This window comes from Carcharhinus amblyrhynchos, chromosome X, assembly GCF_965287045.1.
Source record: "Carcharhinus amblyrhynchos chromosome X, sCarAmb.v2.hapA, whole genome shotgun sequence".
NCBI lineage: Eukaryota > Metazoa > Chordata > Chondrichthyes > Carcharhiniformes > Carcharhinidae > Carcharhinus > Carcharhinus amblyrhynchos.
The window spans coordinates 16,644,639-16,668,219 of record NC_137359.1 but is presented as its reverse complement, the minus strand read 5'-3'; the positions used below and the strand labels follow the sequence as shown (position 1 = coordinate 16,668,219).

Here is a 23,581-nt window from a genome sequence, read left to right as displayed (position 1 = left end):
AGCTTCAGGAATGAGCCTTTGACCTCTGAACCCAAGTGTGCTGTCCAATGAGGTGAGCTGGCAGCCCTGTTACTCTGCTCAACAATGGGGTGGCGGGGTGGCAGGGTGGCACAGTGGGTTAGCGCTGCTGCCTCACAGCACCAGGGGCCCGGGTTCGATTCCCGGTTTGGATCGATGTGGAGTTTGCACATTCTCCCCGTATCTGCGTGGGTTTCCTCAGGGGGCTCTGGTTTCCTCCTACAGTCTGAAAGACGTGCTGGTTAGGGTGGATTGGCCATGCTAAATTCTCCCTCAGCGGAAGTTGATAAGTTCAGTTGATAAGTGATAACTTATCACGGAAAATGAGCCAATTTATATTCAGAATGTTGTGTTCAGTCCATTTTTTCATTCCAATTTCTTCCTCTTGTGCTCACACCAAGGCTGCCTTGTAACAAGGTGATGATGTGGAGATGCCGGTGTTGGACTGGGGTAAACACAGTAAGAAGTCTCACAACACCAGGTTAAAGTCTAACAGGTTTATTTGATAGCGAACCCTATCAAATAAGGTTTACTACTAAATAAACTGGTCGGACTTTAACCTGTGAGACTCCTTGTTGTAACAAGGTGAGCATTTGAGTCCTGAGGTAAAAAATGAGGACCTGTTGAAAATGCTCAGGATTAATGTTTCTACCTCACAACAAAAGGAAATGGTAAAACAGTCCCGATAAATTTTCAGGATTTTGCGGCGGGCATTGGCACAGGCAGGATGGGAAAGTTTGGAGAACGACCGGAAGGCAACTGACTTTTGGCCACTCTGCAAATTTTCCCAACCCGCCCACGACAATGGAAATCAGTAAGGATAGGCAGCAACACGTCCTCCACCATCATCCTCAACACCGGTGTCCCACAAGGCTGTGTTCTCAGCCCCCTCCTTATACACCTCTGACTGTGCGGCCAAATTCCCCTCCAATTCCATTTTCAAGTTTGCTGATGACACCACTGTAGTGGGTCAGATCTCAAACAATGACAGAGTTACAGGAATGAGATAGAGAATCTGGTGAACTGGTGCAGCGATAATAATCTCTCCCTCAATGTCAACAAAACGAAGGAGACAGTCATCGACTTCAGGAAGCGTAAAGGAGAACATGCCCCTGTCTACATCAACGGGGATGAAATGGGAATGGTCGAGAGCTTCAAGTTTTTAGGTGTCCAGATCATCAACAACCTGTCCTGGTTCCCCTCCATGCTGACACTATAGTTAAGAAAGCCCCACCAACGCCTTTACATTCTCAAAAGACAAAGGAAGTTCGGCATGTCAGCTACGACTCTCACCAACATCTACAGATGCACCATAGGAAGCATCCTTCCTGGTTGTATCACAGCTTGGTACGGGCTCCTGCTCTGTCCAAGACTGCAAGGAACTACAAAGAGTTGTGAACGTAGCCCGATCCATCACACAAACCAGCCTCCCATCCATGGACTCTGTCTACACTTCCCGCTGCCTCGGAAAAGCAGGCAGCATAATCAAGGACCCCACACACCCCGGACATTCTCTCTCCCACCTTCTTCCATCGGGAAAAAGTTACAAAAGTCCAAGGTCACGTACCAACCGACTCAAGAACAGCTTCTTCCCTGCTGCCGTCAGACTTCTGAATGGACCTACCTCACATTAAGCTGACCTTTCTCTACACCCTATCTGTGACTGTAACACTACATTCTGCTCCCTCTCCTTTCCTTCTCCCCTATGTACTCTATGGACGGTATGCTTTGTCTGTATAGTGCGCAAGAAACAATATTTTTCACTGTATCCCAATACATGTGATAATAATAAATCAAATATTAAGCTGATCTTTCTCTACACCCTGTGACTGTAACACTACATTCTGTACCTTCTCCTTTCCTTCTCTATGAACGGTATGCTTTGTCTGTGTAATGCACAAAAAACAACTTTTCACTGTATCCCAATACGTGTGATAATAATAAATCAAATCAAATATTAAGCTGATCTTTCTCTACACTCTAGCTATGACTGTAACAATACATTCTGCACCCTCTGCGTTCCTTCTCCCCTATGTACTCTATGAACGGTATGCTTTGTCTGTTTCGTGTGCAAGAAACAATACTTTTCAATATATTCCAATACATCTGACAATAACAAATCAAATCAAATATTAAGCTGATCTTTCTCTACACCCTATCTGTGACTGTAACACTATATTCTGCACCCTCGCCTTTCTTTCTCTCCTATGTACTCTACGAATGGTATGCTTTGTCTGTATAGGGTGCAAGAAACAATACTTTTCACTGTATCCCAATACGTGTGACAAGAATAAATCAAATTAAATAAAGTGTGCCTAAACCCACGCTCGCCTGACCTTAGAAGAACAGGTATTACTATAGGAGCCAAGCTGATACTTATTAAAAATCTCGCTGGTCCTCTGCAAGAGAAATATTTATTGGAATAAGTGCCGAGGTACTTGGGCTTTCAAGTGCAACTTCACATCATTAACACTGAGGAGTTTGGTACAGAATCAAATATTTACCTTTCTTATGTTTCAGACACCGAGACAGTCACTGATCCCCCAAGCAAGCTGAATGGAGCTGCCAAGGTTCGTGCCTGTTTCTTGAAGAAACAGACTGAGAACTTTGTAGAGGATTCTGATTTATCGTAAAAAGATAAAGGGAAGTGGTGTTGGTGGGGTCGGGGAGTGAGAGAGAGAGAGACTGAGGCATGAGAACCAGAGGCCCATGGACAGATCCAGAGGTTTGGACATGGAAAAGGGAAAATTTCGGCCCATGAGAGGAAAGGAGAATTGTTTCCCCTCAGAGAGCTGTCGGGATTTGGAAGGCCTGTTCTTGACAGTTGGTGGACGCTGATCCCGTTAATAATTTGAAAAGAGAATCGGGCAGGCACACTGAAGACCAAGGGCGGATCAGAGGCCATGGCAGTCCATCAGGATCAGTGTGGTCAGAAATGTAATGATCTCCCACCAGGGGTCACACTCAGTGACTGCATCCTTACAAACTGTGCTATTGGCTTCACACACTGCTTCCAGCCTACGGTAGGTGGAATCATAGAATCCCTGCTGTACAGAAGGAGGCCATTCAGCCCATCAAGTCTGCACCGTGTACAATCCCATACAGGCACCATCCCCGTAACTCCAGATATTTACCATGCTAGGCCCCCTGACACTAAGGGGCAATTTAGCACGGCCAATCCACCCTAACCTACACATCTTTGGACACTAAGGGACAATTTAGCATGGCCAATCCACCCTAACCTACACATCTTTGGACACTAAGGGACAATTTAGCATGGCCAATCCACCCTAACCTACACATCTTTGGACACTAAGGGACAATTTAGCATGGCCAATCCACCCTAACCTACACATCTTTGGACACTAAGGGACAATTTAGCATGGCCAATCCACCCTAACCTACACATCTTTGGACATTAAGGGGCAATTTAGCACGGCCAATCCACCTAACCTTTGGACGGTGAGATAAAACCGGAGCGCCCGGAGGAAACCGATACTGACATGAGGGAGAACATGCGAACTCCACACAGACAATTACCCGAGGCTGGAATTGAACCTGGGTCCCGAGCGCTGTGAGGAACAGTGCTAACCTCTGTACCACCCGGAGGAGAAATGCTCGCTGAAAATGTGAGATGGAGAAGACATCCTGTGGCTCCTCTTCTGTCTTTGAGCAGTATGTGATCCTGCCAGCCCCAGACCTCCCTCTCACAATGATACCCAAAGGGGTCAGTTACTGACACCTCCCTGGGCTGGGAACTCAGGAGGCTTCCAGTAACAGCCAATACTTTTGCAATGACCAGCCTCACTCTCCGCATACTTGATCAATCTTTCCAAATTTTGCAAACTCCCCCGTATCCCTTACCAAACTCCCCGTGAACTAACAAGAAGAAACGAGCCTGCAAGCTGGTCGGATCAAATTAAAGACAGTTGGCAATTCTCCCTTCAACCGGCTGGTAACAATTATTTTTATTCATTGGATGTGGGCATCGCTGGCTGGCTGGCATATGTTGCCCATCCCTAATTGCCCCTTGAGAAGGTGCTGCTGAGCCGCCATCTTGAACTACAGCAGTCCATGTGGTGTAGGTACACCCACAGTGCTGTTAGGGAGGGAGTTCCAGGATTGTTATTGGACATCAGACAGTCCGTGTGGTGTAGGTACACCCACAGTGCTGTTAGGGAGGGAGTTCCAGGATCGTTATTGGATATCAGTCAGTCCGTGTGGTGTAGGTACACCCACAGTGCTGTTAGGGAGGGAGTTCCAGGATTGTTATTGGACATCAGACAGTCCGTGTGGTGTAGGTACACCCACAGTGCTGTTAGGGAGGGAGTTCCAGGATCGTTATTGGATATCAGTCAGGTACAGGGATAATTAGTGTTGGGTAATAAGTGCTGGCCTTGCCAGTGATGTACAGTCTGGGCCGTGTCACTGTCCCACCAAGGCTGGCCCAGTCTCAGGAAAAAGCTTTGGGAAATCTGACTTTCCCAGGCAGTTTCGGATCTCACCCACCCGGAACTGGGCTGAAACTCTGCAGATTTGCATCACGAGGGTCTATCACAGCTACTGGACAATTGATGCTTTCATCCCTTTGCTGTTTTTTCGGATTCAAATCCAGCTCCTCACGGTGAAAGGACAGCGTCTGGCTTCCAGTTAACCCAGTCAGAAGGTCACGGGTTCCAGTCTCACTGAAAAGAATCACCTCGGCCGACAATCTCGGGCAGGGCTCAGCAAATACTGCCCTGCCGAGCGTCCTGTCTGGGAGGCCTCATTGGCCGTCTCCAGTAACAGGGTGGCATGGTGGCTAACCACCGTGCCACCGCGTCACCCAGCATGGCGTCTGATTCACTCTCACGAGCGGGCATTGCTGGCGCGACTGACATTTATTCTTCTCACGAGGGGCTCCCTCAGTCACTCCTGAGGGAAGTTGAGAGGCAGGGAGGAGGCGTAAACAGCTCAGCCACAATGGCCGGCTTCCTTTCCTGAAGGACATTGGTGAACCCGTTCAGATTTTCTCAGCAGCTCATGGACACTGATACCAACTTCAAACTTCAGGAAACAAATCCCAAACTGGAATTTGAACTTACATTCTCTGCATTCCAAAGTCTTTAAATAACTCGGCAAGCACTAAAAATTCAGCTTCGCAAAGTGATCTCATCCCCCCACTTGCTCATGGAGCCTTGGCCTCCGATAAAGTTCCACTCGCTCCGTTACTGGGATATATTCCACGCACAACTTTTCCACCGCTTGCTTCAACATCTCCCACTGGTTCCACCTGGTCATTTTTTTCCTCTGCTGATGGGCAGTGTTGCTTATCGTATCGCTTTAAATCACGCCCATCCAATCCCCCCCCACCCCCCCAATTTGTCTTTCATATGATGAGGAGAGGGGGGGTGGCACGGTGGCACAGTGGTTGACACTGCTGCCTCACATCACTTGGGATACAGGTTCGATTCCAACCTCAGGTCACTGTCTGTGTGGAGTCTGCACATTCTCCCCATGTCTGTGTGGGTTTCTTCCGGGTGCTCCGGATCCCTCCCACAGTCCAAAGATGTGCGGGTTAGGTGGATTGGCCATGCTAAATTGTCCCTTAGTGTCCAAAGATGTGTAGGTTAGGGTGGATTGGCCATGCTAAATTGCCCCTCAGTGTCCAAAGATGTGTAGGTTAGGGTGGATTGGCCATGCTAAATTGTCCTTTAGTGTCCAAAGATGTGTAGGTTAGGTGGATTGGCCATGCTAAATTGCCCCTTGGTGTCCAAAGATGTGTAGGTTAGGTGGATTGGCCAAGTTAAATTGTCCCTTAGTGTCCAAAGATGTGTAGGTTAGGGTGGATTGGCCATGCTAAATTGTCCCTTAGTGTCCAAAGATGTGTAGGTTAGGTGGATTGGCCATGCTAAATTGCCCCTTGGTGTCCAAAGATGTGTAGGTTAGGTGGATTGGCCAAGTTAAATTGTCCCTTAGTGTCCAAAGATGTGTAGGTTAGGGTGGATTGGCCATGCTAAATTGTCCCTTAGTGTCCAAAGATGTGCTGGTTAGGTGGACTGGCCATGCTAAATTGTCCCTTAGTGTCCAAAGATGTGTAGGTTAGGGTGGATTGGCCATGCTAAATTGTCCCTTAGTGTCCAAAGATGTGCTGGTTAGGTGGATTGGCAGCAACTTAGCATGACCAATCCAACTAACCTGCTTATCTCTGGACTGTGGGAAGAAACTGGAGCACCCGGAGGAAACCCACGCAGACACGGGGAGAATGTGCAAACTCCACACAGACAATGACCCAAGCCGGGAATCGAACCCGGAACCCTGGCACTGTGAGGCAGCAGTGCCAACCACTGTGCCACCGGGCTGGCGGGGGTGTGGGGGAGGGGGAAACAATGCCTGAGGCAAGAGAGGGTGCCAGTGATGGGGGTGGTAAAGCATGGGGCTGGAAAGATCAAAAGTGGGGTCCACGATGGGGGTGGGGAGGGGGCAGTGTGTTGGAGAGGCGAGTCCCGATGTAAGGACATTTTCATTATTGATGAGTTTGTGCAGGGACGCTGGTCTTCCTGGTGATGTGAAAACATTTCCATTCCTGAAGGCAAATGCCGCCCCCCCCCACCCCTCCCCCATAAACCGACACACATTAAGAATGCACACTTCCAAACTTCTGGACGCACAAATGTGGGCAGACAGGATTTTTACCAGGCTTGTGCCAACAATGTCCCGAGGTGTACTCCAGCCCTGGTTCCACTCTGTGGAAACTGGGTTTGGACCAACTTAACTTGGCCTCAGCATGGGGGACACTCGCCTTTCTCCATTGGGGTATAGATTACAAAAGCAGGGAGGTCATGTTGGAATTGTGTAGATCTTTGGTGAGGCCACAGCTGGAGCACTGTGTGCAGTTCTGGTCGCCAGATTTCAGGCAGGATGTGATTGTACTGGAGGGGGTGCAGAGGAGATTCACCAGGATGCTGCCTGGGATGGTTATAGAGGGAGGTTGGACAGGCTTGGGTTGTTTTCTCTGGAGCAGAGAAGACCTGATCGAGGTGTACAAGATTATGTCCAAAGATGTGCGGGTTAGGTTGATTGGCCGTGCTAAGAAATTGCCCCTTCGTGTCCAGGGATGTGTAGGTTAGAGGGATTAGTGAGTATAATATGTAGGGGTATAGGGGTCGGGCCTGGGTGGGATTGTGTTCAGTGCAGACTCGATGGGCCGAAGGGCCTCTTTCTGCACTGTAGGGCTGGTAAATGGGATTAAGTGGGAGGTGAGGTGTTGCTGATGTGTCAGTGCAGACCCGATGGGCCGAAGGGCCTCTTCTGCACTGTGGTATCCTGTGATTCGGTGACTCAGCATTTCTTCAGTCGTGTTGACTTGGTGTCAGTGGGACAGAGTGAATCCAGCGAGTGACAAACACTTGGGCACACGCAGTCTGCCACACGGGCACAGATACATAAAACGCAGAGTATTACCATTCCTGCATGGTCTCTGCCATCCCCCACCCCACCATTCCCCTTCTCCCCACCCCACCACTGGATTAGCTCAACTCCCATCGCAACAACTGGGACACAGAGTTTGATTGGCGCACAGCACTGCACAGGGCTGGCGAAGGGTTTTATTGTGCTAAAAATGTTCCCCTTCGCAGGAACGCTGGCTCAACAGGGCGATGGACGGCAGCCAGGAAGGTTGGCACCGGCTACCCCGTTGACTGAAAACAAGCTTGGCTTCCTACGGGGCTTTTGGATGCTAATTTTGGTGCTGCAATCTCAGTTGGCGCCCCATGCCAACACAAAGATCGCCTGGAACCGAGGAGGGGGGTGGGGAGTGCTGGCAGACACTAATCACAGGACTGTTCAAAACAGAGGCAGAAATAACTCGCCCTACCTTGGCTCGCACCGAACAAGCATCCCGTCTCAGCTGGCAATTCCGAGGGGCTGGCACCGCTGGCGTCCCCTGGAGGGTCCCGGGCAGCATCAGTAGCCGTGTCCGGTGTGCTGGCGTACCCAGGGTCATCCTTTGCCTCTTCGCCCTCGCCCGCCTGGTGGCCGGTGGCCTCACACTCCCTCACCTCTGCTGCCACTTCGCACGGGTCCGAAAGCTGCGGGCACAAAGAGGGCACCACGTTAGTTCACCATATTTGGGGGGGGGGGGGGTAGGGGTGCACAGAAAAGGGGCAGTTGTCCGACGGATCTGAATTTATCCACACAGGGTTCAAACTCTCTCGTCAGGAATGTTTCACAGGCTTCTTTTAGCCAAGGCTGGCTCTCGCGCTGTTTAGGTTGGCAGCCTTAGCAGTGCCAACTCTGCCAGGTTGTTGCGACCCAATGATTTCTCGATCTGGTGCAAATGGGTGGCATGGAGCAGGCAGGCATTGCCACCTTGCAGGGGACAAAATTACACAGGGTCAAGGATACAGCATCAAGCCAATGGTGTCCGTGCAGAGGAACAGGCGCAGTGCACACAACTGATTTGTGCCAGTGCCCGATCAGCGCACTCAGCGATGACAGAAGGCAAACAAACAAATAACCACCACTTCCTCCTTTGCAACAACAAACAGTAAGTCCCATTATTACTGTCACGTGGCGTGTATTTACCCACATAAATAGAAGCAAAGTACTGCGGCTGCTGGAATCCTGAAATATAAAGAGAAAAGTGCTGGATAAACTCAGCAGCTCTGGCAACATCTGTGCAGAGAGGAACAGACGTTTCCAGTCTCCGTGACTGTTCTTCAGGCTCACAGAGGGGGATTTTCTGATTTTGGGGTGGGCACAGCAGAAGAATCCCACTTGAGATCAACTGATCCACAGTCCCGCTACCCCCCCGCCTCCCCTCCCCGCCCGCTACGATTCCCGTGGCAGACAGGATGGGAAAAGCCCAGTCAGAGACATATCTCAGGATCAGACAGTGCAGAAAAGGCCCTTCAGCCCATCGAGTCCGCACCAACATATTAGAAACACCTGACCTCCCGCCTGGTACAGTGGTTAGCACTGTTGTCTCACAGCGCCAGGGACCCGGGTTCGATTCCGGGCTCAGGTCACTATCTGTGTGGAGTCTGTACATTCTCCCCATGTCTGCCTGGGTTTCCTCCAGGTGCTCCAGTTTCCTCCCGCAGTCCAAAGATGTGCGGGTTAGGGTGGATTGAACCGACCAGGTGCAGGAGTGTGGCGACCGAGAGATTTTCACAGTAACTTTGTTAATGTAAGTTGACTTGTGACTAATAAATAAACTTTTGACATTTTTTTAACCCCATTTACCAGCCCATAGCCCTGAATGTTCTGACGTGCCAAGTGCTCATCCAGATACTTTATAAAGGATGTGAGGCCCCCTCCACCCCAGGCAGCACATTCCAGACCATCACCACCCTCTGGGTAAAAAGGTTCTCCCTCAAATTCCCCCCTAAACCTCCTGCCCCTCACCTTGAACCTGTGTCCCCTCGAGACTGACCCTTCAACTAAGGGGAACAGCTGCTCCCTATCCACTCTGTCCCTCAGAATCTTGTACACCTCGATCAGGTCGCCCCTCAGTCTTCTCTGCTCCAGAGAAAACAACCCAAGCCTACCCAACCTCTCCTTATAACTTCAATGCTCCATCCCAGTCCTGGTGAATCTCCTCTGCACCCCCTCCAGTACAATCACATCCTCCCTATAATGTGGTGATAATTTGTTCTTTGAAACCGGAGCACCCGAAGGAAACCCACACAGACATGGGGAGAATGTGCAGACTCCACACGGACAGTGACCCAAGGCTGGGGAATCGAACCCGGGTCCCTGGCGCTGAGAGGCAGCAGTGCTAACCCACTGTGTCACCGTGCTGCCGGGGAATCGAACCCGGGTCCCTGGCGCCGTGAGACAGCAGCGCTAACCCACTGTGTCACCGTGCCGCCGGGGAATCGAACCCGGGTCCCTGGCGCTGTGAGACAGCAGCGCTAACCCACTGTGTCACCGTGCTGCCGGGGAATCGAACCCGGGTCCCTGGCGCTGTGAGACAGCAGCGCTAACCCACTGTGCCACCGTGCTGCCGGGGAATCGAACCCAGGTCCGTGGCGCTGTGAGGCAGCAGCGCTAACCCACTGTGTCACCGTGCTGCCGGGGAATCGAACCCGGGTCCCTGGCGCTGTGAGACAGCAGCGCTAACCCACTGTGTCACCGTGCTGCCGGGGAATCGAACCCAGGTCCCTGGCGCTGTGAGACAGCAGCGCTAACCCACTGTGTCACCGTGCTGCCGGGGAATCGAACCCAGGTCCCTGGCGCTGTGAGACAGCAGCGCTAACCCACTGTGTCACCGTGCTGCCGGGGAATCGAACCTGGGTCCTTGGCGCTGTGAGGCAGCAGCGCTAACCCACTGTGTCACCGTGCCCCCGGGGAATTGAACCTGGGTCCCTGGCGCTGTGAGACAGCAGCGCTAACCACTCTGCCACCATGCTGTCATTGGTCGATTGCTGGCAGGTAGTCGGACTGCTTTTTATTCTCACAATCCAATAAATCTACCGAATAAATAAAAGGATTTGAGGAATTCCTTTTTGATAAAACACATTTGAGATGATGTCCCAATTAATTCCTCCCCAGGGGAGGGGCAGAAGGGGGAGGGGGCAGAGAGGGGGCGGGAGAGAGGGGGAGGGGGAGAGAGGGGGAGGGGGAGAGAGGGGGAGGGGGAGAGGGGGAGGGGAAGGGGCGGTTAGAGGGGGAGGGACAGAGTGAAGGAGGGGGAGAGGGGAGGGTGAGAGAGAAGAGAGAGAGGGGAGAGAGAGAGCGGGGGTGGGGGGGTGAGAGGGAAAGGGGGAGAGAGGGAGAGGGGGAGAGAGAGAGGAAAGGGGAGTGAGGGAGAGAAGCAGAGAGAGGGGAGAGAGAGAGGGGGTGAGAGGGGGAGGGGGTGAGAGGGAGAGGGGGAGAGAGGGGAGGGGGAGAGAGGGAGAGGGGAAGAGAGGGAGACAGGGAGTGAGGGGGAGGGGTGAGAGAAGAGAGATAGGAGAGAGGGAGTGGGGGAGAGAGAGGGAGAGAGGCAGAGAGAGGGGAGAGAGAGGCAGAGAGAGGGGAGAGAAAGGCAGAGAGAGGGGAGAGAGAGGCAGAGTGGGAGGAGGAGCAGAGATAGGGAGTGGCAGGGTGGAGTGGAGGAGGGGTGGAGGTAGGGTGCTGGGAGACAGAGTGTGGGTGAGGAACATTATCTGCCTACTGGGCCTGACAGTAAACTCCAGGTTCCATTCACAACCCATGAAAAAATAAAGTAAAAATAAACTCAACGATAAGACTTCCCCAGAACCCCTTTGTCACACAAGCATCCTGAAGTTTGGCTGCGGAAGGGATTTTCAGCACCAAACTCTTTCTTGTCCCTGACTGTGGCAGTTCCCAGCCGAGGCACTCAGGCACACCCTGAGAGAGATGGCCAGAGATAAGGAGGGTGCGGGATTTCACTGGGGCTTTTAACTTATACAAAAACAATTCAGCAGAGATGGGAACTGGGCCAGAATTCCTGATAGAAATGTTATCAGACGGGGCAGATGGCACTCTGCTTGGCTCTGAATCCAAAGCGTCCATCAACGCCAAATCATTCCATAAGCTTCTCAGGTCATCTTTCCAAAATGGAATGGCTTTTAATCACTTACCAGTGTGCTGGATGTGTATTTAAAGAGACCACGCACCCGTCTCTGGAACAGAGGACAGTACAGCACACCATGCTGTGCCAAACCTGATGCCTAATTAAACTCATCCCTCCTGCCTGCCCTTGCGCCATATCCCTCTATTCTTCACACATTCCTGTGCTTATCTAAAAGCCCTTTAAACACCCCCCATCATCTCAGCTTCCACCATCACCCCTGGCAGCGCGTCCCAGACACCCACCACTCTCTGTGTAAAAAAACTTGCCCCTCACATCTCCTTCGAACTTTCCCCCTCTCACCTTCAGTGCGTGCCCCCTAGTATTAGACATTTCAACTCTGGGAGAAAGATTCTGGGACACATTTTCCCATCCTGCCTGCCACGGGAATTGGAGCGGGAGAGGTACAAAGGTCCATTGACCAAGGGTTTTCCGGTTTCAGGACGAGCGTGGCCGGAAGGTTCCGCCCACTGACTATCACCCCCATCTATGCCTCTATGTGGGTTTCCTCCGGGTGCTCCGGTTTCCTCCCACACTCCAAAGATGTGCAGGTTAGGTGGATTGGCCATGCTAAATTATTCCTTAGTGTCCAAAGATGCATAGGTTAGGGTGGATTGGCCATGCTAAATTGCCCCTTAGTGTCCAAAGATGTGCAGGTTAGGTGGATTGGCCACGCTAAATTGTCCCTTAGTGTCCGAAGATGTATAGGTTAGGTGGATTGGCCATGCTAAATTGTCCCTTAGTGTCCAAAGATGTATAGGTTAGGCGGATTGGCCATGCTAAATTGCCCCTTAGTGTCCAAAGATGTATAGGTTAGGTGGATTGGCCGTGATAAATTGCCCCTTAGTATCCAAAGATGTATAGGTTAGGCGGATTGGCCATGCTAAATTGCCCCTTAGTGTCCAAAGATGTATAGGTTAGGTGGATTGGCCGTGATAAATTGCCCCTTAGTATCCAAAGATGTATAGGTTAGGTGGATTGGCCATGCTAAGTTGTCCCTTAGTGTCCAAAGATGTGTAGGTTAGGGTGGATTGGCCATGGTAAATTGTCCCTTAGTGTCCAAAGATGTGCAGGTTAGGGGGATTGGCCATGCTAAATTGCCCCTTAGTGTCCAAAGATGTGCAGGTTAGGGGGATTGGCCATGCTAAATTGCCCCTTACTGTCAGGGAGAATAGCTGGGATAAATACATGGGGTTATGGGGTTAGGGCTTGGGTGGGATTGTGATTGGTGCAGACTTGATGGGCTGAATGGCCTCCTTCTGCACTGTAGGGATTCTCTGATTGTCCTGCAAAAGGCCAAGTTGAGTGACATCAAAGGGGTTAACGTTGCGATTAAAATAGCGGAAAATGGAATGTCAAACAAGCATGTCGAGTGTCTGTCTGCTCATGTCAAGAGGAATTTCTAAGCTTTAAGTATTAAGCCAGTCCTGTCCATCTGTTTGTGCAGCTTTCTAGCAGAGAGGAAACCAGCTGCATTTCAATGATACTTTCTCTTTACTGAATTTGGCAAATAAATGCTCCTCGCCATCAAGCCATGCAGCGCAGAAAAGGCCCTTCGGCCCATCGAGTCTGTACTGACAATATCTACCACTAAAGTCACACTAATCCCCTTTTCCTGCACTTGTCCCATATCCTTGAATGTTCTGATATTTCAAATACCCAACCAAATATTTTATTAAAGGTTGTACCGTTTCCAGCCTCCACAACCTTCCCAGGCAGAACATTCCAAATTCCCTCTGAATGAAGAAGGTTTTTCTTAAGTTTTAAAGTTTATTAGTGTCACGAGTAGGCTTACATTAACACTGCAATGAAATTACTGTGAAAATCCCCGAGTTGCCAGTTTGGGTACACTGATGGAGAATTTACCACGTCCAATGCATCTAACCGGCAGGAAACCGGAGCACCCGGAGGAAACCCATGCAGACACGGGGAGAATGTGCAGACTCCGCACAGACAGTGACCCAGAGCCAGGAATCAAACCCGGGTCCCTGGCGCTGTGAGGCAGTAGTGCTAACCCACTGTGCCGTCGTGTTACTCTGTACCCCCCTTGTGATTGATCCCTCGACCAAGGGGAACAGCTGCTCCCGACTCACCCTGTCCACACCCCTCCTAATCTTATACACCTCAATCCTGTTCCCCCCTCAGAGAAAACAATCCAAGCCTATCCATTCTCTCCTTATAGCTCAAATACTCCATCCCAGGGAGCATCCTGTGAATCTCCTCTGTTTCCCCTCTAGTGTAATCACATCCTTCCCATAGTGAGGTGACCAGAACTGCATCCAGTACTCCAGCTGTGGCCTCACCAACACTCTGTACAACACGTGGACATCCTTGGTCATGATTGGTATTGGCTGCGATTGGTATCAAAATGTATCGTCACCCTGTTATTACGCTCCATTATTCACATCGGACACAATCATAGAACCCCAACAGTGCAGAAGGAGGCCACTTGGCCCATCGAGCCTGCACCCACAACAATACTACCCAGGCTCTATCTCTGTAACCCCACTTATTCATCCTGAGAATCCCCCTGACAGTAAGGGGGCAATTTAGCACAGACAGGCTACATAACCTACACATCTTTGGATACTAAGGGGCAATTTAACATGGCCAATCCGCCTAACCCGCACATCTTTGGACACTAAGGGGTAATTTAGCATGGCCAATCCACCTAACCTACACATCTTTGGACACTAAGGGACAATTTACCATGGCCAATCCCCCTAACCCGCACATCTTTGGACACTAAGGGGTAATTTAGCATGGCCAATCCACCTAACCTGCACATCTTTGGATACTAAGGGGCAATTTAGCATGGCCAATCCACCCTAACCTACACATCTTTGGACCCAAAGTTCCCCTGCATTGCTACTCTTAAAGAGAAAGCTGAGAACTACGTTTGATTTGTTGTTACCTCCAGAAACATCAGATTTTGTAGAGCGTCAACAACAATCTTAAGTTGCTTGATGGGAAGTGAGGGCAAAACAACACTCATTTCAACAAGGAAATCGAGTGTTGGTGCGTCATTATGCCACGAGTGTGATATGGGTACCAGCCACAGTTTCAGCAAAAACAGGTCCAATTTCTTACACGGTTGAAAGTGATGATGAACTAGTTTGGCAACACCCAATAGTTGTCATCTCAAACTGATTTCTCACAATCATCTCCAGAGGTACCAGCTTCCTTTAACCCCCAGTGTTGTGAATATTACTGCAGGAGACTTTGTTGCCTGATGATTGTGTGTACATGAGAATGTTGCAGAGTTAGTTCCAAGAGAAGAACTGTCTACTGAAGTTCCAAATCATACTTCTAGGATCAAGGACAACCAAACTCCAGAATGTCACATGGAACCAAAAAGCAACTTTGCTTCTCCTGATCCACTTTGTTATTTACTGCGTATCATGATGAAAGGTGCATGGGATTGGGCTTGAATATTAAAGGTAAAGGGGACATAGTCACAGGTGACCATAGGCTGCTCTCGCCTTTGAGAGGGAAGAGTTGACTGGTGGTTATTTAACCCAAGGATCACCACATCCCAGGGGCAAGATTGATTTGATTTATTATTCTCACGTGCATTGGGATACAGTGAAAAGTGTTGTTTCTTACACGCTGAACCGACAAAGCATACCGTTCATAGAGTACATAGGGGAGAAGGAAAGGAGAGGGTGTAGAATGTAGTGTTACAGTCACAGATAGGGTGTAGAGAAAGATCAGCTTAATACTTGATTTATTATTGTCTCATGTATTGGGATACAGTGAAAAGTATTGTTTCTTGCATGCTATACAGACAAAGCATACTGTTCACAGAGTACACAGGAGAGAATGCAGAATGTAGTGTTACAGTCATAGCTAGAGTGTAGAGAAAGATCAGCTTAATATTTGATTTGATTTATTATTGTCACATGTATTGGGATACAGTGAAAAGTATTGTTTCTTGCACACTATACAGACAAAGCATACCATTCATAGAGTACATAGGGGAGAAGGAAAGGAGAGGGTGCAGAATATAGAGTTACAATCATAGCTAGGGTGTAGAGAAAGATCAGCTTAATGCACCAAATCTGTAAGACACTGGGTTAAAGCATTGTTAGACAGTTTAAAAGAGTTAGAATCAACTTTTAGAAGCTTAGAACGAGAGTAAAAGATAGAATTCAAAGTTATGCTGGGCACAGCTTGCAAGAAGTCACCTCGCTCCGGTGCTATCTTGAATAACTTCAGCCGATACAGGAGTTGAACCCACGCTGTTTGCGCCGCTAACCAGCTAACCGAGCTAAACCAACTCCCTGTCTTGAGTATGACTGAGACTATGGGTGGAATGTTCCCGTCCAATAGGTGGATTGTCCAATAACAATCCTGGAACTCCCTCCCTAACAGCACTGTGGGTGTACCTACACCACACGGACTGACTGATGTCCAATAACAATCCTGGAACTCCCTCCCTAACAGCACTGTGGGTGTACCTACACCACACGGACTGACTGATGTCCAATAACAATCCTGGAACTCCCTCCCTAACAGAACTGTGGGTGTACCTACACCACGTGGACTGACTGATGTCCAATAACAATCCTGGAACTCCCTCCCTAACAGCACTGTGGGTGTACCTACACTGTAGGAAGTCTCACAACACCAGGTTAAAGTCCAACAGGTTTATTTGGTAGCAAAAGCCTTTTGGAGCTCTGCCCCTTCGTCAGGTGAGTGGGAATTCTGTTCACAAACAGGGCATATAAAGACACAAACTCAATTTACAGAATAATGATTGGAAATGTGATTCTTTACAGCTAATCATGTCTTAAAGGTCCAGACAATGTACCTACACCTCAGGGACGGCAGAGGTTCAAGAGGACAGCTCATCACCCCAGTTTCAAGGGGCAATTAGGGATGGGCAATAAATCCTGGCCGAACCAGGGATGCCCACATTCCATGAAAGAATAAAAACCCTCTTTCGATGTTTCTTGAACAATTGTTCCAGATTCCTGTTGAATCCTTCGAAGTGTCAGAGTACTGACGGTTATCTATCTATATGATAGTGAATGAGTCCCTCTGTCTATACTTATTACAACAGCCGTTAGACAGATATTTCCACCATCTGTGCTTCATGCCTTTCCAGTTACTTATTTTCTTGCAAAACATTTCTCAGACCCTAAAAGCAGAGACAAGTCATGTTTTCTCCTGTGGCACCTTGTTTATCTTGGAAAGCCTCTGGCTGGCAAACACAAGGAGATTTAACCATTAATCCTGATCTCCCCGAGATGTCCAACCGGCAACTCCACAAGAGGCATTGCACCCCTTCCCACTGGAGCGACCCCCCCACCAAGAAAACTCCCACCACCACAGTGGGTTAGCACTGCTGCCTCACAGCACCAGGGACCCTGAGTTTGATTCCCGGCTTGGGTGACTGTCTGTGTGGAGTTTGCATGTTCTCCCTGTGTCTGCGCAGGTTTCCTCTGAGTGCTCCACTTTCCTCCCACAGCCCGAAAGACATACTTTTTCTAGGGTGGATTGGCTGTGCTAAATTAATTGCCCCTCAGTGTCCAAAGATATGCAGGTTAGGGTGGATTGGCCATGCTAAATTGCCCCTTAAGTGTCCGAAGATGTGTGGATTAGGTGGATTTGCTATGCTAAATCGTCTCTCAGTGTCCAAAGATGTGTAGGTTAGGGTGGATTGGACGTGCTAAATTAATTGCCCCTTAGTGTCCAAAGATGTGTAGGTTAGGGTGGATTGGCCATGCTAAATTGCCCTTTAGTGTCCAAAGATGTGTAGGTTAGGAGGATAAGCCATGCTAAATTGCCCCTTGGTGTCCAAAGATGTGTAGATTAGGAGGATAAGCCATGCTAAATTGCCCCTTGGTGTCCAAAGATATGCAGGTTAGGAGGATTAGCGGGGTAAATGTGTGGGCTTCCAGGGTTAGGGCCTGGGTGAGATGCTCTGTCAGAGAGTCGGTGCAGCCTCGATGGGCAGAATGGCCTCCTTCTGCTCTGTCAGGATTCTATGACCACCGCACACTCCATCACCATGCTCCCTCACCACCCTCCTCCCCTCCCCTCCCCGCCTCCGAAACACTGGCCTGCCTTTAGATTGTAGAGTGTTTTAGGCTCAATGTGAATTATCCTCAGCGATACCCCATGGGAGTTGCTGTTTTACCTGATCACTGTCACCTTGCTTGCGGGAGCTTGCTGTGCAGAAATTGGCTGCTATGTTACCTTGTGTTTCGGAAACAGGATATCCGCTATGGGATACTCGGCATTCATGAAGGGGGCTATTGAAGTAAAAGACTGTCTTCCTTGTTCTTCTTCCGACTTCAATCCCACACTAGCTGGCCAGAGGGGTGAACAATGTGTTCAACCGCTGCACCATCCAAAAGCTTTGTAGTTTTGTTTTGGAAGCACTCAGTGTAAACTACGCACTGATTAGCCATTCCTGTGAGTCCGCACTGCCTGGAGGGAGTTGCATTCTCAGGGAATGTAATATGAAGAATCAAAATTATTTGAAACGGCTGGAAACACATGGGCTGATTGCCCACGATTTCTCACAATGCACTCTCTGTGATTCCATCTTCTTCTAGAGCAAAGGCACAGGCTAGGGAACAGGCCCAAAGCGAGAAACAGCCAGCTCTCCAAGTTCCTCTCTAATCCCCGTTAGCCCCTCATCATTGCTGAGTGAGTCACTGATCCATTCTCGCTCTCTGAGCCAGTGGATCATTGGGTTCAAATCCAGCGACTTGAGCCCCTCACCTTGGCTGATGATTCCAGTCGAACCCTACGAAGGGAGTGCTGCACTATCGCAGCGACAGGCTAAAAGCGAGGCCCCAGTCTGCCCTCCTGGAGGAGACAGGGGAGGCCTTCTCCCCGATATCTAGCCAATATTCATTCCTCAACCAACATCACAGCAAACAGATTATCACAGAATCCCTACAGTGCAGGAAGAGGCCATTCGGCCCATTGAGTCTGCACCGATTCTCCAACAGAGCATCTTACTGAGGCCATAACCCCATATTTACCCCACTAATCCACCTAACCTACACATCTTTGGACACTAAGGGACAATTTAGCACGTCCAATCCACCCTAACCTACACATCTTTGGACACTAAGGGACAATTTAGCACGTCCAATCCACCCTAACCTACACATCTTTGGACACTAAGGGACAATTTAGCACGTCCAATCCACCCTAACCTACACATCTTTGGACACTAAGGGGCAATTTAGCACGTCCAATCCACCCTAACCTGCACATCTTTGGACACTAAGGGACAATTTAGCACGTCCAATCCACCCTAACCTACACATCTTTGGACACTAAGGGGCAATTTAGCACGTCCAATCCACCCTAACCTGCACATCTTTGGACACTAAGGGACAATTTAGCATGGCCAATCCACCCTAACCTACACATCTTTGGGACACTAAGGGACAATTTAGCACGGCCAATCCACCCTAACCTACACATCTTTGGACTGTGGGAGGAAACCAGAGCACCCGGAGGAAACCCACGCAGACACGGGGCGAACATGCAAACTTCACGCAGACAGTGACCCAAGTCGGGAATTGAACCCGGGTCTCTGGTGCTGTGAGGCAGCAGTGCTAACCACTGTGCCACCTGAATTAACCAATGTATCACTTCCCCCTTATTATTAGTAATAAGTTTTTGAGTAAAGTGAGGATGAGCTGGGGTAAGACTGGGAGTGTGAGGGGAGGTGCAAGGGTGTGGGGTAGTTGTGGGGATGGGGGAGAGTGGGGGTGGGGAAGAGTGGAGGGTGGGGGAGAGTGGGGGGAGAGTGGAGTGGGGAGTGGAGAGGGGTTGGAGGGGAGGGGGGAGAGCGGGGGGACTGGCTGGTGTGGGGGGAGAGTGGGTGTGTGGGGGGGTCAGGGCTGAGCGGGGATGTAGGGGAATGGGGTGAGAGAGGAGGAGAGTGATGGTGGGGGGAGAATGGGGGTGGGAGAAGAGGTACAGTGGGAATGGCGGAGAGTGAGGACGGGGGGAGAGTGAGGACGGGGGGAGAGTGAGGACGGGGGGAGAGTGAGGTCGGGGGGAGAGTGAGGACGGGGGGAGAGTGAGGACGGGGGGAGAGTGAGGATGGGGGGGAGAGTGAGGACGGGGGAGAGTGAGGACGGGGGAGAGTGAGGACGGGGAAGAGTGAGGACGGGGAAGAGTGAGGACGGGGGAGAGTGAGGACGGGGGAGAGTGAGGACGGGGGAGAGTGAGGACGGGGGAGAGTGAGGACGGGGAAGAGTGAGGACGGGGAAGAGTGAGGACGGGAGAGAGTGAGGACGGGAGAGAGTGAAGATGGGAGAGAGTGAGGATGGGGGAGAGTGAGGATGAGGGAGAGTGAGGGTGGGGGAAGGGTGGGGGGAGTGAGGATGGGGGGAGAGTGGGGGTGGCAGGAGAGTGAGGATGGAGGGAGAGTGGGGGTGGGGAAAGAGTGGGGGAGAGTAAAGAATGGCAGAGAGTGAGGGTGGGGGAGAGTGGGGGTGGAGGGAGAATGGGGGTGGGGGGAAGTGAGGATGGGGGAGAGTGGTGGTGGGGAAGACTGGGGGTTGGGGAGAGCGAGGATGGGGAAAGAGTGGGGGTGCGGGGAGAGTGGGGGTGGGGGAGAGTGGGAATGGGGGCAGAGAAGGATGGAGGGAGCGTGAGGATGGGAGAGAGTGAGATAGGGGAGAGTGGGGGTGGGGAAGAGTTGGGCTGGGGGAAGAGTTGGGCTGGGGGAAGAGTTGGGCTGGGGGAAGAGTTGGGCTGGAGGAAGAGTTGGGGTGGGGGAGAGTTGGGCTGGAGGAAGAGTTGGGGTGGGGGAGAGTTGGGCTGGAGGAAGAGTTGGGCTGGGGGAAGAGTTGGGCTGGGGGAAGAGTTGGGCTGGGGGAAGAGTTGGGCTGGGGGAAGAGTTGGGCTGGGGGGAGAGTTGGGCTGGGGGAAGAGTTGGGCTGGGGGAAGAGTTGGGCTGGGGGGAGAGTTGGGCTGGGGGAAGAGTTGGGCTGGGGGAAGAGTTGGGCTGGGGGAAGAGTTGGGCTGGGGGAGAGTGAGGATGGGGGAGAGCGAGGATGGGGGGAGAGTGGGGGGTGGGGAGGAAGTGGTGTTGGGGGTTGAGTAGGGAAGAGAGGGGTAGAGTGGGGGTTTGGGGTAGAGGGAGGTGGGGGAGAGAGTGGGAGCGGGGAGAGAGTGGGAGCGGGGAAAGAGTGGGGGAGAGTAGTGAATGGGGAGAGTGGGGGTTGGGGGTAGAGGGTTGGGGGTAGAGGGGTGGGGGAGAGAGTGGGAGTGGGGAATGGGGAGAGAGTGGGGAATGGGTGGAGAGTGGGGGTTGGGGGATAGTGGGGGTTGGGGGAGAGTGGGGGTTGGGGGAGAGTGGGGGTTGGGGGAGAGTGGGGGTTGGGAATAGATGGGGTGGGGGAGAGAGTGGGAGTGGGGAATAGGGGGAGAGTGGGGGTTGGGGATAGAAGGAGTGGGGGGAGAGAGTGGGAGTGGGGAATAGGGGGAGAGTGGGGGTTGGGGATAGAAGGAGTGGGGGGAGAGAGTGGGAGTGGGGAATAGGGGGAGACTGGGGGTTGGGGGAGAGTGGGGGTTGGGATAGAGGTGTAAATGGGGGGGTGGGGGGGAGTGGGGGTGGGGAATAGGGGGAGAGTGGGGGTGGGGAATAGGGGGAGAGTGGGGGTGGGGAATAGGGGGAGAGTGGGGGTGGGGAATGGGGGAGAGTGAGGGTTGGGGATAGAGGGGGTGGGGAGAGAGTGGGAGTGGGGAATGAGGAGAGAGTGGGAGTGGGGAATAGGGAGAGAGTGGGGGTTGGGGGAGAGTGAGGGTTGGGGGAGAGTGAGGGTTGGGGGAGAGTGAGGGTTGGGGATAGAGGGGGTGGGGGATAGAGGGGGTGGGGAGAGTGGGGGCGGGGAATAGGGGGAGAGTGGGGGTGGGGAATAGGGAGAGAGTGGGGGCGGGGAATAGGGGGAGAGTGGGGGTGGGGAATAGGGGGAGAGTGGGGGCGGGGAATAGGGGGAGAGTGGGGGTGGGGAATAGGGAGAGAGTGGGGGTGGGGAATAGGGAGAGAGTGGGGGCGGGGAATAGGGGGAGAGTGGGGGTGGGGAATAGGGGGAGAGTGGGGTTTGGGGACAGAGGGGGTGGGGAGAGAGTGGGGGTGGGGAATAGGGGGAGAGTGAGGGTTGGGGACAGAGGAGTAAATGGGGGGGGGGGGGTGGGGGGAAGTCCCTTTAATTCCAGGAGCCCTCCAGGGCAATCCGGGAGGGTTGGCAACCGTGAAATCGCCCTTCCTCGGAACTGTTGGGGAAATTGTAGGCGGGGTAGAGCCAGGAGAGGGTCTGAGACAGACAGACAGAGAGGAGGACAGAGCTGCGGGGTGATTTAAATGGATTGTCACCTACCCACTGCTGGCTGCTGGGCAGAGCAAAAGAGGTCAAGATATCAGCCATGGCTCCAAGCATCTGCTCTGCCCGGCCAGGGCTCCGCTGAGGGGCTTTCATCAGCCGGGTAAGGAGGGTCGCTGTGAGGCTGACTGTCCCAGTGGGGCGCTGGACGGGCTGGGGAGCAGGACTCCTTGTTTCGGGATACTTCGGGCTTTGCAACTTGGATGGGGATTTCAGTCTGCCAGTAGGGCAGGAATCCCTGGAAATCTCTTAGTCCGGCAGCCCAGTGACCAGGAACATTCCAGTGAGCAAATAAGCCCCAGAAAGGCAGCAGAGATGCTCTCAAATCCAAGTTCCAGGCTCTCTTTAATCCTCTGCAAGTCCTTCTTCTGGCCAGTTGTAGGAAGGGTGGATGTGGACTGGGATGTTTGCTCCCTCCAGCAAAAAAAAAGAAAATTGTGAATCACCCTGGTCCTGGGACTGTATGCTTGCAACCTCTTTCCCATGTATGTGTGCGCTGAGCTTTGACAAGAGCCATATGTGTGTGTGAGTAACCTACCGTAACTCTGCATCTACCCCTCGCAACATACAGCTCCTCAGAGCCAAAAACAGATTTTAAATTGATTTATTATTGTCACAAGGAAAGGAGTAGGTTTAGAATGTAGTGTTACAGTCATAGCCAGGCTGTGGAGAAATATCAGCTTAATATTTGATTTATTATTGTCACATGTATTGGGATACAGTGAAAAGTATTGTTTCTTACGCACTATACGGACAAAGCATACCGTTCATAGAGTACATAGGGGAGAAGGAAAGCAGAGTGCAGAATATAGTGTTACAGTCATAGCTAGGGTATAGAGAAAGATCAACTTAATATTTGATTTATTATTGTCACATGTATTGAGATACAGTGAAATGTATTGTTTTTTGCGTGCTATACAGGCAAAGCATACTGTTCATAGAGTAAATAGAGAAGAAGGGAAGGAGAGGGTGCAGAATATAGTGTTACAGTTACAGATAGAGTGCAGAGAAAGATCAGCTTAATATTTGATTTGATTTATTATTGTCACGTATTGGGATACAGTGAAAAGTATTGTTTCTTGCGCACTATACGGACAAAGCATACCATTCATAGAGTACATAGGGGAGAAGGAAAGGAGAGGCTGCAGAATGTAGTGTTACAGTCATAGCTAGGGGGTAGAGAAAGATCAACTTAATATATGGTAGGTCCATTCAAAAGTCTGACAGCAGCAGGGAAGAAGCTGTTCTTGAGTCGGTCGGTACGTGACCTCAGACTTTTGTACCTTTTTCCTGACGGAAGAAGGTGGAAGAGAGAATGTCCGGGGTGTGTGGGATTCTTAATTATACTGGCTGCTTTTCCGAGGCAGTGGGAAGTGTAGACGGAGTCAACGGACGGGAGGCTGGTTTGAATGATGGACTGGGCTGAGACAAAGCCAATCTCGTGAGGTATCTGACATTGCAAATCTCAGGAGGACATGTTTACAGAAGCCGGAACAATTACATATTTCTTGCTCATGAAGCCTTTTACAGCCACATACAATAGGTGGCAGGTAACCTGACAGATAAAAACTGACATATATTGTAGCAATGGATGTCTCGAAGCGTCTGATAGCCAATTAAATACTTCTTTCTCCCC

At 51.0% G+C, this 23,581-nt stretch overlaps 1 protein-coding gene across 3 annotated transcripts in view; it reads right to left on the bottom strand.

Moving 5' to 3' along the window:
* LOC145361989 (rho guanine nucleotide exchange factor 25-like) overlaps positions 1 to 22,421 on the bottom strand; it is a 196,279-nt gene extending 173,858 nt beyond the window's left edge. For 2 of the 3 annotated variants that reach the window (XM_080217994.1, XM_080217993.1), the window contains exons 1-2: positions 21,943 to 22,421; positions 7,874 to 8,087 (exon numbers count right to left, since the gene is read on the bottom strand). In XM_080217994.1, coding sequence (XP_080074120.1) covers positions 7,874 to 8,087; positions 21,943 to 22,041 — 313 coding nt within the window. In that variant the 5' untranslated portion in view covers positions 22,042 to 22,421. The remainder of the gene's footprint in view (positions 1 to 7,873; positions 8,088 to 21,942) is intronic. The other variant, XM_080217992.1, reaches the window with a different exon arrangement.
* Positions 22,422 to 23,581: the final 1,160 nt, after the last annotated feature.